The 15,176-nt window shown below is 34.9% G+C and overlaps 1 protein-coding gene across 3 annotated transcripts in view; it reads right to left on the bottom strand.

The window, feature by feature from the left end:
- Nucleotides 1-15,176, bottom strand: part of Diaph2 (diaphanous related formin 2) — a 765,516-nt gene that overhangs the window by 274,962 nt on the left and 475,378 nt on the right. For all 3 annotated transcript variants that reach the window (XM_052735290.1, XM_052735298.1, XM_052735306.1), the window contains one exon: nucleotides 5,513-5,637. In XM_052735290.1, the coding sequence (XP_052591250.1) occupies nucleotides 5,513-5,637 (125 nt within the window). The remainder of the gene's footprint in view (nucleotides 1-5,512; nucleotides 5,638-15,176) is intronic.

The following is a 15,176-nucleotide window of genomic DNA, read 5'->3' as shown; positions in this document are numbered from 1 at the left end:
CATACTCAAACATTGTCTCAAAAAATAAATAAAAACAAATAAACAAACAAAAAACAGCAGTTTGACTAAAAGTACAAACAGCTGTCTTTTTAAGAATGAGTTTCTTTCCTGCCTGAAAAAGCCTGGCACAGTAACTAAAATAATCCATTCAAGAGAGCCTGAGAAGGAAAGAAGGGGGAGAGGGGAAGATGAGATGAGAGCAAACAGGTTGGTGGGCAAGAAGCACGGATCAAGTCTCAGAGCACATTAACAGAAAGCAGGATGCTTTAGCAAATCACTGTGAGCTGAAGGAAAACAGGAAGGCCACAGAAACAAGACTTTTCCCAATGATGCAGCTCAGTGAAAGTAAAATTCACCTCCCTCAACCCATAAAAACAAGGAAAGTTACTAGCTATTGCCTTCAAGACAGGTGAAAGGCATCTGTCTTGCTTCATGGTGTATGGTGAGTGGGGGCTATCACATGGAAACACATGAAAGAATCTTGTTGAGCTTCCCCCACTCCACATTACTAACAATATTTCCTACCACTTTTATCTAATCATTTTTTTTTCTGTAGAACTAGACACTTCTTTCACCTGACAGTATGCAAATGGACGTTTCCTCTGGAGCCTTCATGTCTGGAAGGTTCCTTTGACACATAAAGCAGTTAAACAAAGTGTTCATGCTCTTGTTTTGTTAAACTGTCTTTGGTTACAGGTGACATCAACCATCAATCATATCACAGGCCAACAAAAATTACTAGGTTTTGTTTTCTAAATATAAAACCAAAACCAAACAAATAACCTGACTCTTTCACAATCTCAGTGCTGGCCAAGGTTGCAATGTTGCACATAGTATCAATGACACGGGCTTCGAAGAGAAGGCCTAAGATTGGCAATGAGTTCATTCTCAGAGCACTATTTCATGTCTCTCAAGCATGGGTTATTTTTCAAAGAACAGTTAGCCAGATATGATTCTGAACCTCAGCTCACCAATATCCTCAATAGGCTTCAAATACAGACACAGAACTCTCGGTAACTTTAAAAGATGAAGAGAGATGACCTTTGAAAATGAATTAAGAACGTGGGACTATAGAAAGTAACTTTATGATTTACTGAAGCTATCTTGACAAAACTGTAGATTACCACACACATATAGGGACAGTTAATTTTATCAGTAGATACAGAAGCTATTCCTCACTTAATAAGCAGGAGCTTTAAAAGTATCAAATATACAAAATTAGGTCACTTGACAAAAAGTAAACAATCAATGAGAGTTAACTATCAACACTATTTATGGGTTTCCATCCCTAAACAAGAAGATATCTTCAATTGGTACCTGATTGCAGGGGAAAATTTGTCTTCTCCAATGGCATTTCACTGGGTATATTAACCCCACTTCAAGATAGGTCCCATACTCAGAATTATATGGCCAACACAAAACAAACTCAAGGGTAATTTTATAGACCTTCTGTCTCAAGTTGCTTTGTTACAGTATTTTTGTCTTACTGGTCTTTTGCTTGTATAATTTTGTTTCCAATTTTGTGTTTTTGTGGGGTGTTTTGTGTGTGTGTCTGTTTGTATTTATTGTTTGCTTTTTAAAGAGAGAGAAAGGAAGGGTATGGAGTTGGATGTGTAGGGAGGTAGAGAGGATCTGGAAGGAGTTGGGGGAAGTGAAAAGCCAGATCAGAATATACTGGACGAAAAAATTGTTTTTCAATAAAAAAGAGAAAAAAAAAAAAAACCCAAAACCAAAGCTAACCAACCAAAGAAAAGCAAAACAAAACAAAACTGCACTATTCAATGATTTTTTAAAAAAGAAGAAAAACCTAAATAAAATCCTAGCAACCTATTAATTTCAATTCACAGTCTAAGGACTAGATGTACAGCTTGGTAGTATAGGACTTGATTAACATGCACACAGCTTAGAGCTAGATCCCCAGTATCAGAAAACAAATAACAACAATAAAACTTCCAAGACTAGGGTTGTGGTGAACATGTTAGCACTGAAGGATAAATATTTCTCTGACAGATGATCTTTCAATTTTATGGTTATAAAAAATGTGTATGCTGAATCTATTTATTTTCCTCTTTTGGAGACTAATGCAGCTTAGGCTGGCCTTGATCTCCCGACCCACCTTCCTCTACCTTCCAAGTACTAGGATTACAGATACGGATACCATGCCTAGCTCTTTGTTTTATAATTCTATAAAGTTAATTTCATTTGTTTTGTTCCTCTCATTTGTAGGATGTAGAAAATACCTCCTCCAAATATGGTACCTTTAGGTTATTTATCTCTTCTATGTGAAAATATCTGAGATTGAGTAATTCATAAGTAATAGAAATTTATCCTGGTTCTGGAGGCTAAGAATCTAGGATGAAAGCATCAGCAAATTCATGTCTGGTGGTAATGGTTAGAGCCTTCCTGTTGTATCCTCCTATGGCAAAGGCCCAAAAAGCAAAACGACCTCTCTCTCTCCCCGTGTGTGTGTGTGTGTGTGTGTGTGTGTGTGTGTGTGTGTGTGTGTGTGTGTGTGTGTGTTTGGGGGAATCTGAGCACTTTTTTTCCTTTAGTGTTTTTATGAGGAACAGATTTCACATATCAAAGAAGTGTTCTTATCCTAACATCTAATCACTTCCAAAAGGTACCACTGCTTTATACTGTTATACGGCAGATCATGTGTAAATAGGAACTATGGATGGGACACAGATATTCAGGCCATAGCAGGAGGAATAATGAGTGTTATAAAGTGAAGGAGACTGAGATAAACTCAGAAGGCAGAACCTTCTGAAGTAGATAAAAAAAAAAACCAAACTATAATTGCCTAACTCTTCATCTCAGGAACAGGTCATAAAGAGCTACAAAGATCATTCTCCTTGTCTTCCCTAGTCCTCTGACATGTGACATGTGTCCTGTCCTCTACTGAGAGGTAAGGAATGTTATGTAGAGAAGCCCAGAATTACCTGAACAAACATCTTGCTACATCATCTCTCACTGTCCCCCCCCCAATTTATTACACTTGGATCACATCCTTTTGTCTTCAATTTGGACTTCTATGTAACTGTCTATAAAAAAAGTCCTCCTCTATTCTTTTCCCCCGCTGAGCGCTTCCTCCTATAGCAGTTAACACATTTATTAACTTTATAGCTCCTCTTTTAATCTTTTTATAGGTGTGTTAAGCTGTGCATTGTGCAATGGGTGAGGAAAGAGATTTTTTCTTCCCTACACTATTTTATTCTGAAATAGAAATAAGAAACAATTTAGAGAGAAAAGAAGAAACAAAAGTGACACATTTGGTTATAAAGCTGTTGGGTTCAAGAAGCTAGAAGTAGAGCAATTCTATTCACGGGAGAACATTTCTTTTTAATTTTTTGAGACAATGTCTTAAGATGTAGCTCAGGTTGGACTGGAATGTAAGGTAATCCTCCTTCTACAGCCCTAAAACCACTGGGATTTCAAGCTTACTTCACCACACTGGTACCTTGAAGGCTATCTATTTTTTCTAGCTTTAAACAAAACAATTACTTTTGAATGAATGAATCATAACTTATAAAATTGACCATAGTTTTTTTAAATGCAAGATCTAAAACAGTGATTCAATGTTACTTAAATACTTGATAAGATTTATATGGAGATTTTTTTTTTAGAAATAATTGTAAGGAAAGCTTACTACTTCTTAACAATATTCTTCTAAATGGGAAAAGTCAAAGAAGGGGCTTGGATTCCCTAATTTTCAATGACTTTACAAACATTTGCTGAGTGTCTACATTGTGCTAGGTGGGAGGTATTTGGTAGGTACATAGAGGTTAACAAATAGGATATAATCTCTGTTAAAGGAACAGTATAGAGAGAGTATGTAAATGCCAGTAGGTAATAAATTGCCATATTTTTCGTGATATGAACTGCAAAGTAACAGTCCTATACATTTTAATACATTTCCAATCCCCTTATGGACAAACAGTCACACTTTAGTACCACTTAAAGAATAGTTGTTCTTCTGTAACATACAGATATAGAAGGCCCTCATTTCCATTTTAAAATGATTAATTACATGCATAAAAACAGAAATAAAATAGGAAGAACAAGCCAAGTTAGTGGGGGTTTGAAATTAGTTTTTTCTTTCTTTCTTTTTCCAAAATGAGCAACAAAGACTCAATATTGCAAGCTGTTTTGTGGCCATAAGCCAACTGTAAAAGAAAATACTCCACAGAACAAGGGGATCACAAATTCACTTTAAAAATATGAGACAAGAGTCAAAATGAAAGGTGGAAAAAAATAAATCTAGTCCCCAATGAAGTAAAAGTTTCATAATAAGTATCTCAGTGTGGTCGGTTACATAACTCAAGGCTAGATGAGGAGGGCCTGCTTGTAATGGCTCACAAACTTGTTCATCCAATATTCCTATTTCCAAATGTAGCATCACTAAAGCACCATACAGCATTATTTTATGAGATGAAAAACTAAGTGTGGAAAGTAATTTTTTATATATGCCAAGTACCAGTCCTAAGTAATTATTAGGTTCAGTGCCATAATGTCTAAGTTGCATAGGAAAGAAACACAGAAGAGAAAAAGGCTTAACCTTGAAAGAAGGTGACTTCCATATAGTTGTTGAAGGAATTTACTTATTATCTGATAAAGAAATTGCAGTATTTATTCCCTCTAGAGATATAAACTAGTGAATCAATCTGCAGTTCAAGATACTTATTTCAACCCAGAGGAGGAGGATATGGCTTTTACTTCTGAAAATCCAGAATAGAAAAAAAAATCAGCTCTGAATGTAGTTTATCTTCAGACAACAGCTTGAACATTAAACAATTCAAACTAAATGTAGTTTCTCACATTCTCTTTTCAAATACATACATAAACACATATGTATGTGTATATATGTACATATATGTATGTAATTATCAGTATATTGTATGTAAATTATGAGTTTCCTAAATGTTTATGTAGCAAGAAATATTTGCTTTTTTTATACATATATTATAGTTGATTTAAATACATCCACTACAGATCAATTTGTTTCTCATTCCATCCATATATCTATCCATTTATCTTTCAGTCTACTGATATTACTCATTCCCTCATTGCTTCTCAAAATGCATATATACCCTCAAAACATGCAGGTGAATATACCCAAAGAAGAAAGAAAATTATAACCCCTCCCTTCAAAATCATTTTCTCAGGCTGATTCTATCCTTAAGAATTTGGTTACAAAAGAGAATTATTTGCTTTGTTCTTTCAGGTATAATCAGACCTCCTAAAACTTACCTTGCATATCTTGTGGGCTTTCAAATAAAATTTGTCTTTGAGAAATGGCAATTTTTTTTCTGATCTAATTGTACCCTTGCTTACACTACCAGGTTCAAAACATTGTGAAATGAAATTTATGGTGCTAATATAAAAAGCAGCTTACACCAAATTCATCTAGTGTTGTAGACTAGTGAGTCTAGAACTAACCACACAGTAAATAGATGAATAAACAGCTACACAGACAAACATATAAACAAATGCTTAAATAAATAAAGGATATCATCATCTTTTCCAAAAACTTATCATGGTGACTTTCTGCTTTGGGGAAGTTCTTGATGTCACGCTCCAAATGAAGAATGTTTTGTTCCATTGCTGCAAGGTTGCTCTTGAGAATTTGAGCTGAAACTAAAGAACAATGTGCAAAGTGTTTAGTATCTTTTACTAGTTATTCCACAAAACAACTAAAACAGTATCTGCTAAAGGATTTTTTTTTAAATGTAGAGAATTGTTCCATGAAGTCATTTCACATTTTTCTGAATTACAGCTCATAAAAATTCTACTCTCTATGAAGTAAATGAAAATGTGTAATGTAATATACCAAATCATCATATTTAATACGGGAATGTCACCATTTTACTCAGCCATTAGTTCAGATGAACCCATTTCTATTTAAATTTATTGATGGAACACCTAATATTTTATTCTTTAAAATCTAAATTGAAGACTAAAGAGAAAAACTAAGGTTCAAAGAAATCTTATCTTGTCAATGCGTGTCCTTGGTTATATAAATGATTTAAAGTTAAATTATAAAAAAGGATGAAATGTTTGCTTTTTTTTGGAAAGCCTTGAGTTTAATAAACCAACCCCTGTGGTAAAAATTCCCATATTTAAGATTTAATACTCAATAGAGACAAGTAAAATAACTCTTGATACAGAAGACGAGTGGAGAGCAAACCCTAGTGAATACATACACACCCACAAAGATTTAACGTGTCCACAAACACTATTATTATTTGCTTTAATTATCCGTAATATTCTCTGCTCTTTTCCTTCTCTCTCATTGTATCCAAAATGCCCCTAAATACATGTACAGTTACTGGATTTCTCATGGTGCCGTCATTTCAGGAGTACATTAAAAAAAGAAGAAAGAAAAAAATCTTATAACTATTTTCTACTACATTACTATATTTTGAATTGTGTACAAAGACAATTCTATCAATCTCAACAAAATCTGATGAAGTTGAGGAGACAAGGGAAGGGTTTCAACTTGATACATAGCCTGTGACACCAGTTTTTAAATCCATACTTTTGAAACACTGTTTTCATTAAAGACTATGAAACACAAATAGAAAACCACAGTTTTTATTCTAGTAAATTTTGTCTGTTTCAGAGACATATCAGCATTACAATGAAAAATTTAAGAGACTGACTAAATCAACCCTCTGGCAAATTTCAGTCAGATTATTCTGATCCAAATTCATCACCCTGACAAGCTTACCTTTATAATTCAACAAGGAGAAATCAACGTAATTTACATGGAAGTTCAAGAGACTGAAAATAAAATACTAACACTGAAGATTATTTTTTCAATTAATCTGTCAGTATAAATGGTTCTGTCCAATATCGTTCCATTTGTTTAGATCTGACAAGTTGGAAAGTATTCTCTATGGTAGAAGTTGAAGAACTGTTCTGCCTTGCCCAAACTTTGCTAATGCTATAGCAATCACTGCTTATAAAGGATGAGTTTACTGTGAAGCAAATCACTCTGATTTTAAAACTGAATATTTATCATTTATGTTCTTTCTCTGTAGTCTTCCCAACTATTCAAAAGGTTTCTATTTTCCCATCCTAAGCTATTTACTGGAAAGACAAAAGATGTGAAATTGACTAGATATTCGGTCACTCGGGTTACAAGAACATGGCAGGTGTGTGTAGGTGTGTGTGTGTGTGTGTGTGTGTGTGTGTGTGTGTGTGTGTGTGTGTGTGTTAAGACATAGTAGTCTAAACTATAGTAGTGACAGGTACCCTCCTTGGAAGCAGAGCAAAGGAGCATCCTGATTATGAAGAGTAAGAGAGGGAGCAAAAATAGGCCTCCACTCCCAATGTACTACACTAAGCACAGACATTTTCTTCTTCCTCTCACATATCTTTACAATTTTCCATTCTTCACCAAATCAACTAAAAGACAATGCTGAGGCTTGGGCTATTAATTTTCTTAAGAAAGCTCCCATGTCATGCAAACTCTGAATAAATTTACAATATTTTGTTAAGCTATGTTTTCTTACTGAATTGTGAATAAACCAGTATTTCCAGAAGGGGCTTACCAATTTTACATGTTAGATCCTCAGTTCTACATAAATTTGTCCAGATCGGTTCTTATTAATAAAAACAAACCTGGAACCAGGTATTGGGGTGAATGTTGGAAGATCAGAGAAGCAGAACAAGCCACAACCACCTCACCTCGCCAGTTCCTCAGCTGATCCTGTTTCCTTAAACTGGAAGCCTCTGTGTCCTCATCCAAATGGATCTCAGCTGAACTGCTGCTCAAAGCCTCAAGCTTAACCAGGCCCTAGTTCCTGGTCCTCACACCTTATATACCTTTCTGCTTTCTGCCATCACTTCCTGGGATTAAAGGCGTGTGTCACCATGCCTGGCTGTTTCCAGTGTGGCTTTGAACTCACAGAGATCCAGACGGATATCTGCCTTTGGAATGCTCGGGTTAAAGGTGTGTGTGCCATCATATTCTGGCCTCTGTATCTAGTGGCTGTTGTGTTCTCTGACCTCAGGAGATTGAAAGGCTTCAGAAACAACCACTCTTTGATCTCTTATCCTGACATCTGCAGAATGAGAGTTACTGATTCTAATTTTCCCCTTTCCAAAGCAGCTAGCTCATAGAAAGTAGAATTCTTCTTCCCCAAAACAAGTCATAGTATCTAGAAAGGTTCCTGTCCCTCTCTTTTCTCTTAAAGACTTTTATTTGAGAGGAGTGATGCTTCATACAAGGTCTTGATGTGTTGTTCCACCATTCTATTAGCATGAAATTGTCTAAATGACACTTCTACATGGATCTTTATTTCTGAAGGTTCCCATATCTTAACAAATGTATTAATTACCTTGGCTATGCGTGTGTATGTAGGTGTTGATCATGAACACCCTTATAATGGATGAGCTTAAAGCTTTACCTCATTGTGCCCCCATGTAGGATGGTAATTGCAATGATGAGACAAATTCTTAAGTCTTTGATTTTCCTTTAGTACTTATCCCTTGTACTTTATATATAACACTCGATGAATAATTACTGAATTAATATATATATTTTAAGAAATACTGCTTCATATTTATGCCCATTTCTATAACTAAGATTGTAGCAGAGGTTACATATGATAATGATTGGCAGTTCACAAATCAATTATTATGCAACTATAAAAAATGTGTAGAATTGAATCCTACCTATAAATACACATAAGATGGAGATCTGCAGGACATACTTAGACAATTGGAAAGAAAAAAGGAACAGGAAGAAAAGTAATGGAACCCTTTATTAGTTTCTCTGTAATACATTTGTAATGAATTATTAATATTGTAACTGAACAAAAGCATAAAATGCTTGAGACATAATGACCTGGTAATTCTACTTTACATGAAAATGCAAGCATTTGTAGAATTACATATTTTTCTTTGCATTGAGGAAAATCATTTTGACTTTGACTTAGAAGTGTATAAAAGGGAAATCACAAAAAGGTCATTTATATAGTCTAGGTCCTTGTAAAACAGAGCTTATGATACAGTTTACTTATTAGTGTTTTATTGAGTTTGGAGGTGAGAGTGATAATTCCAGAGAAACAGGCATGAAGAATAAAAGGAAGAAAGCAAATAGAAGAGGGTTAAATTACAGAGCTGGCCATAGTTTTACAACAACTACAGCTCACTGCATAGTTTCTCAATGTCTATCCATTACTCATGATTTCATGAGCATGAGATCTATACCATCACTTGGGGGGGCCCATGCTTAAAAGACCACTGGATTTGTTTAATGGTTTGATGTTACTATTTTTGAAAATAATAATTTTTCAGTTCCAGCCCTCATCACCAATTTCACCTTGGGTTTTACAAATTATATAGTTGATCTTTGCCTCCATATGAAACAAAAGTATCTTAGAAGAGTTGCCTGGAGGGAATATCCATTTCACACACCTGCTGGCTTCTATCAACAAATGTTTCCAGGGCTATTAACAGACTGCTTTGGCCTGGGTTTGGAGTTGCATGGGCATGTATGTTACCAAAGGGGTACCTAGGTAATCTAGGGTATACACATATTAGATCCAGAACATAGTATTCCTTATAACCTATGTAACTTAGTTAGTTTGGGATATTTTTGACTATTTACATCATTATTTTTTTAATATCTTACCCAAATCAGCATACTTAAACTCTTATCCATTAGTCCTAAATCTGCTTTGCAGAAACAGTAATCAAGTCTACTCTTGATTTTGCAGGGAAAGCATTGGTTACATATTCTCAATCTAGTCAAGCTACAACCAGTTTCTTCAACTAGTCTTCTTATGGTATTAAATTCCTTGTATATGCCATTATCCTCCCCTCTGTAGCCTACCTTCCAGTATAAAAATTCTACTGTACATAAACAGTGTATTCACAATCTAAGACATAAGGAGACATCTCCCTCACCTCTTAGCCCTACTGTGCTCTGATTTAATTGAATATTAGTATTTTTTCTAATAAAGGGTACTAAATTTAATTTGTGCTTTTGGTACATAGATTTCACAAGGTAAATGGAATTTTAGATCTGGGAAGCAATGATAATTACAGCAAGGAATAATCAATTTGTTAGAAATATAAGGAAGTTCAAATTTAAAGAATATTTTTGGAAACTAAACCATGTACAATAGTCCCTGGGGACATTTAAAAGTTATTGTGTCTTCCTAGAGTTTTATAAAGATGCTGAACAAATCCAATAGTGTTAAAAAGAACCATCATGGATTTATCTGCTGGATTACTTGTCAGGGACACACTGCTATAATCTTAAGAATTAAGAGCTGGAGTCAATGAGATAGCTCAATGGACAAAATGTTTGCCACACAGGCCTGACAACCTGAGTTCAATTACTGGAAGCCACATAAAAAGCCAGATGAGGAAGCAGGAATCCCAGGTTGTAATCCCCACAACACCCATGGCAAGACAGGAGAATCATCTAGAAGTTTGCAAGTAAGGTAAGCCTGAAGAAGGCTGCAAAGCAACAGATCTGGGAGACTGCCTCCAACAAGGTGGAAAGAGAAAGCCTCCTCCCAAAAGTTATCCTCTTTTTTCCACGTTTACCATGGCACACATGTACAACACACACAGGCGCGCACACACATACACACACACACACACACACACACACACACACACACACACACAAAGAGTAAAAAACAAAATGTGTAAAATATTACAAAAATCATAATTAACTGTTAAAACCTGTAATAAGTATTTATGTAGTTCACAGAAAGAGAAGATGTGGGGATACTTTTACTGATGCTGACAGTACCTAGTGCTCCAAAAATATTTAAACACTACAAGAGGGTTAGGAATGCTGTCTTCTAAGTGGCCTCAGGCTCAGGGTGTATTTTTGTGCCTGTCATTATATTAGTCCACTAATATAAATTAAGGACTCTTTTATGACAGTGAAAACATTTTCTATATCAGTAAATTCCCACTATAGACATTTTTAATGACTGATTATTCAGTCTGGTGGCACTTCATTTTTTTCTCATTTCATTTTCTACATCTGCTATTGAATTACTGAATCTGAATTATAACACTAAAAATTAAATTACAGCTATCAGGTTCTTTCTTATAGCTTTCTTTCGTGTACTCCATAAATAACCTTTTAAGTGTATATACTCTCTTGAGTTATATGTAGGAGAAACTTTCCTTACAAATCTTATTTATCTACTTGCTTCAGTTGAAAAATATATGTATATATTTTCTTGGTTTCATGCAAATATATGATAGTAGCCTGATCTTTAGTCAAATTATTTTAATTTATGACTCTTAAAGACAAGCAAAGTGAAAGAAATATTTTAAGTGGGAAACTGGATGGAAAAATTCTTCAAGTACATACTATATAAGAGAACTAATAGTCATCTAAGGAAATAAAATCATAGTTATGTTGGTAAGAATCTCTAGATTGTATTTAGAATGTATAATTTTTTTATAAACATAAAAGCTTTACCCATGAATTTTTTTTCTCCCTCTGCTTTAAAATTTTCTATTAATTTTAAACACTGACAGAGTAGCAGAACTCCTTTTACATCTGAGCTGAAAGAAAGGCCACGTAAAAACTTTCTCGTTTAAGATTATGAGTGAACAGGCTCAAATGTGACTTACAAGCCTTCTCTAATTGATAATTCTCTAATTATCTTTACTTGATACATTCTGTTGAATTACTATCATCTGAGACACATGCCATTAAAATGACTCATCATCCATAAAGCATGTGTGAGAAAGAGACATTAAAAGTACTCTGAACAATGGGCATTGCTTTATTCTTTCTCAAATGCATTTATAGGCTAATAGTTTCATTTTATATAAATGCTATACACGGGAATGAAGCGAATATGTTTATATAATAACAATGGCTGAATCTCATCAGCATGGGCTTCTTTGGACTTTAAGGAAAATAAATGGGAAATGGGACCCTGATTTGAAATTCCTAACCCCTAACACCCAAAAATGAAAAACAGAAGTCACATATACTTGGAAGAATTTTTTTTAAAAAAAATTTAAGAGAATATGCACCTTAGCTGCCATTCTTTAGCACTCCTTTTTCTATTATGGGATGGGGCAGGGTATTGCTATATGGTCAATATTTGCTTGAAACTCACTATGCATCTTTTCCAGGCTGTGATTATACATGTGTGCCAGTTCAAGTAGCATTCTTTGCAACTATAATTTAAAAACAGGCATTGTCTCTCCATGTTCACACATCCCTATAACATGTCTCCTTGAATGCAAGCTAGTTTTCTAAGCTGAATTTCTAACATCGTCTGAACTGAAACTGAGGGGGAAAGAACAACAGTAACTAAACACAAAAACTATTACATTGGTTACCTCTTAAAAATTCAGCAAGTACATTTCAGCATCTGGTGTCATGTATTTGTTGAGATTCTAGGCCTAAAAACCTCAATCTGAACACATTACTTTTAAATAAATAAATGAAGCTTTGACCAGAGAATAGAAAGAAAATTTACCAATAAACAAAGGAAGGTATGACTAAAGGTTAGCTGGATTGAGGAGGAAGGAGAAAAAGGCTGAAACTTTCTAAATAATGATTTGGTGGGAGAAAACATCCTGTATCCTTACTATAAAATCAACAGCAGTGGACAGCTGCCCCTGAAGAATCACACTCCCTTCACCTGCTGTCTACCCTGCAACTGTTATTCTGCCTACAGCTAATACTATGTGTGAATTTTCAAATCAAAGGTGAAAAACAAATTGAAATCTCCTGCTTTTCCAGACAGTCTTCGCTCAAGGCCAGGATTGAGAAGTACATAGCAAGCAGAAGCTCCTCTAAAGCAATGCTGGATAGAGTCTCTTCGGAACCATTTGCTCTCATTATCAGAAAAACAAACTTCATGAAAGAAGAATGTTTTTATTAAGTGTCAGCACTCAGGAAGAAAAAGTGAAGGGGCTCAAAGTTATCCAGCTTGGGCTATGTATCTAAACCCCATTTCAAAGAAAGAAAAGAAATGAAAGGAGAGGAAAAACAAAAACATCATTTTCCTTTCAAAATAAAAAGATTTCTGATCATCCACATGTCAACTTTTCCAAGGCGAGATAATTGAAATGGTGGAAATGCTATTCTAATTTTTTTTATTGTGTTTGTTTTGGCTTTCTATTTTTGAGACAGGGTCTCTCTATTATATCGTCTTGACTGTCCTGGAACCTGTCATGTAGACCAGAGATCTGCCTGCCTCTGATTCCAGAATGCTGGGATTTAAAGGTGTGTGACACCATGACCAGTTTATTATGCTCATTTTTTTTGCTCAACTTATTTGGTTTTATTAAGAAAAATTGTAACTATTTAATATTAATATATAGCTTTCACATTCATTTTCTTTACAGCTGTAGAGTATATCAGTGGATAAGCCCATCTTCAATTATAAAACTAACAGTATAATGAATAGCTTTGTATTCAGGTGATTTAGTACTTGAAGAAATCAAATTTGACACTCCCCCTCCTTGCAAATTCACCTTCAAGGCTTAAGAGTTATCAGATTCATGGATATTGACAAAACCAAATCATAAATTCTAAAACAGAGGACCAACATATATGAAAAAATCATATAAAGGTACATGGAAGATATAACTATTATTGGAATATCCACATTCTTTCATGTGCTTATATTTTTAAACATTTCTTTTATTTTGAGGGACTATAATATAATTACATAATTTTCCCCTTCCTTTTCTCCACCCAAACAGCTATTTTTATAAAAACCTTTGGCAGTATTATGTAGTAATTTCCTACTAGATAAATTCTTCCATCTTTGAATGAAGCTTCTTAAGAAACAAGATATTCTAAATGGAGGAGAAACACTTCATTCTGCAGGAAACTTGTTAAGCTCAGGGAGTAAAGAACTCAAAAGGTTCAGGAAGTTCCTGAAACTGACAAGACTCACTAGGTTCCTCCCTATCCAAGCACATATAGGCAGTAAGAACTGCTGAGAAACTCTCAAAACAGCTTAGTCATTTAAAAGAGAGACCAGTTGAACTGCCTAACAGAGTATCAGACAAGCTGAGCTGCCTAGAAGGGGCTCAGACTAGTTGAGCTACCTGGATGAGACATGCTCCAACCTGTTGAGGTAGCTGCAAATTGTGAAGTGAGCCCAAGGTTTCCTGCTTTCATAAGCTGTCACCTATGCTGGGGTGGGCTTTGATGACACAGATGTCTATGAGTCATTTCTGCTTTTGTCAGTAATCCCTCATGCACATGTTTGTGAGTTAACTTCACCCAAACTCACTGGTTCAGCAAGTTGCACTTGGGTGGTTTCTGTACTTGGATCTGAGGTGAGTAAACAGTTACACATGTCTCCACAGGAGGAGTATCACAAAACAGCCAGAACCATCTGATAAATCCCTCATGATTTCCTATACTAATATCTTCACTTCTATAATGTATGCAATGTGCTCTTCCTTTTATCTTAGAATCAGAAAACTAATAACAAAAGCAAATCCTGTCAAAAGAAGCTACTTAATATGACAATAGAAGGACTTAAAATGATTAGTAAAGTCATAGAAAAACAAAACCTATAGAAAGTGAGGGCATGTTGACTAAACCTAGAAGGAAAAATAATCCAAGTCCAAGAAATCTAAAATTTTAAATTTGTAAAATCCGGATTTTTTTCAGCACATAGCTGTTTGTGGCTCCACCCTGAGCAATAATGATTAAGTAGCTATTATTAAAAAAGAAATCAAAAAGAAAAAAAATCATTTAGAAAGCAACTTACACTTACACTGCTAAAGTTGTGATAATCAAGGATGATAAAATGAACATTGTTTCTCACCAAGACACTACCTGGTTTGTTTTTGTTTATTTGCTTAGTTGGTTTAAGACTGTGTTTCACCATATATCCCAGGCTGGGCCAGAAGCTCAGATCCTCTCATCATTGCCTGCCTCCAGTGCTGGGACATTGGCTACTGCTATTAAGACAGGCTTAACTTCTTACTCTTTGAGTGTGCATTCACAATGTCTTCATGGGAGCAGTCATTTAATAGCAACTCTCTTCCAGTATATTATATACTCATTAGGATATAAATGAGCATATGGATTGGTAAACCATTTCAATGTTTTCTAAGCAGGAATTAAATATATGTAGAGAGTATCTTTATAAGGCTAAAATGCTACATAAAAAGAAAGATGATCTTCTTGGGTTTACTGGTTT

This window comes from Peromyscus californicus, unplaced genomic scaffold (assembly GCF_007827085.1).
Source record: "Peromyscus californicus insignis strain IS unplaced genomic scaffold, ASM782708v3 Scaffold_10__1_contigs__length_136768540, whole genome shotgun sequence".
Lineage (NCBI taxonomy): Eukaryota > Metazoa > Chordata > Mammalia > Rodentia > Cricetidae > Peromyscus > Peromyscus californicus.
Note: the sequence above shows the minus strand (reverse complement) of the source record. Positions and strands in the feature narration are given on the sequence as shown.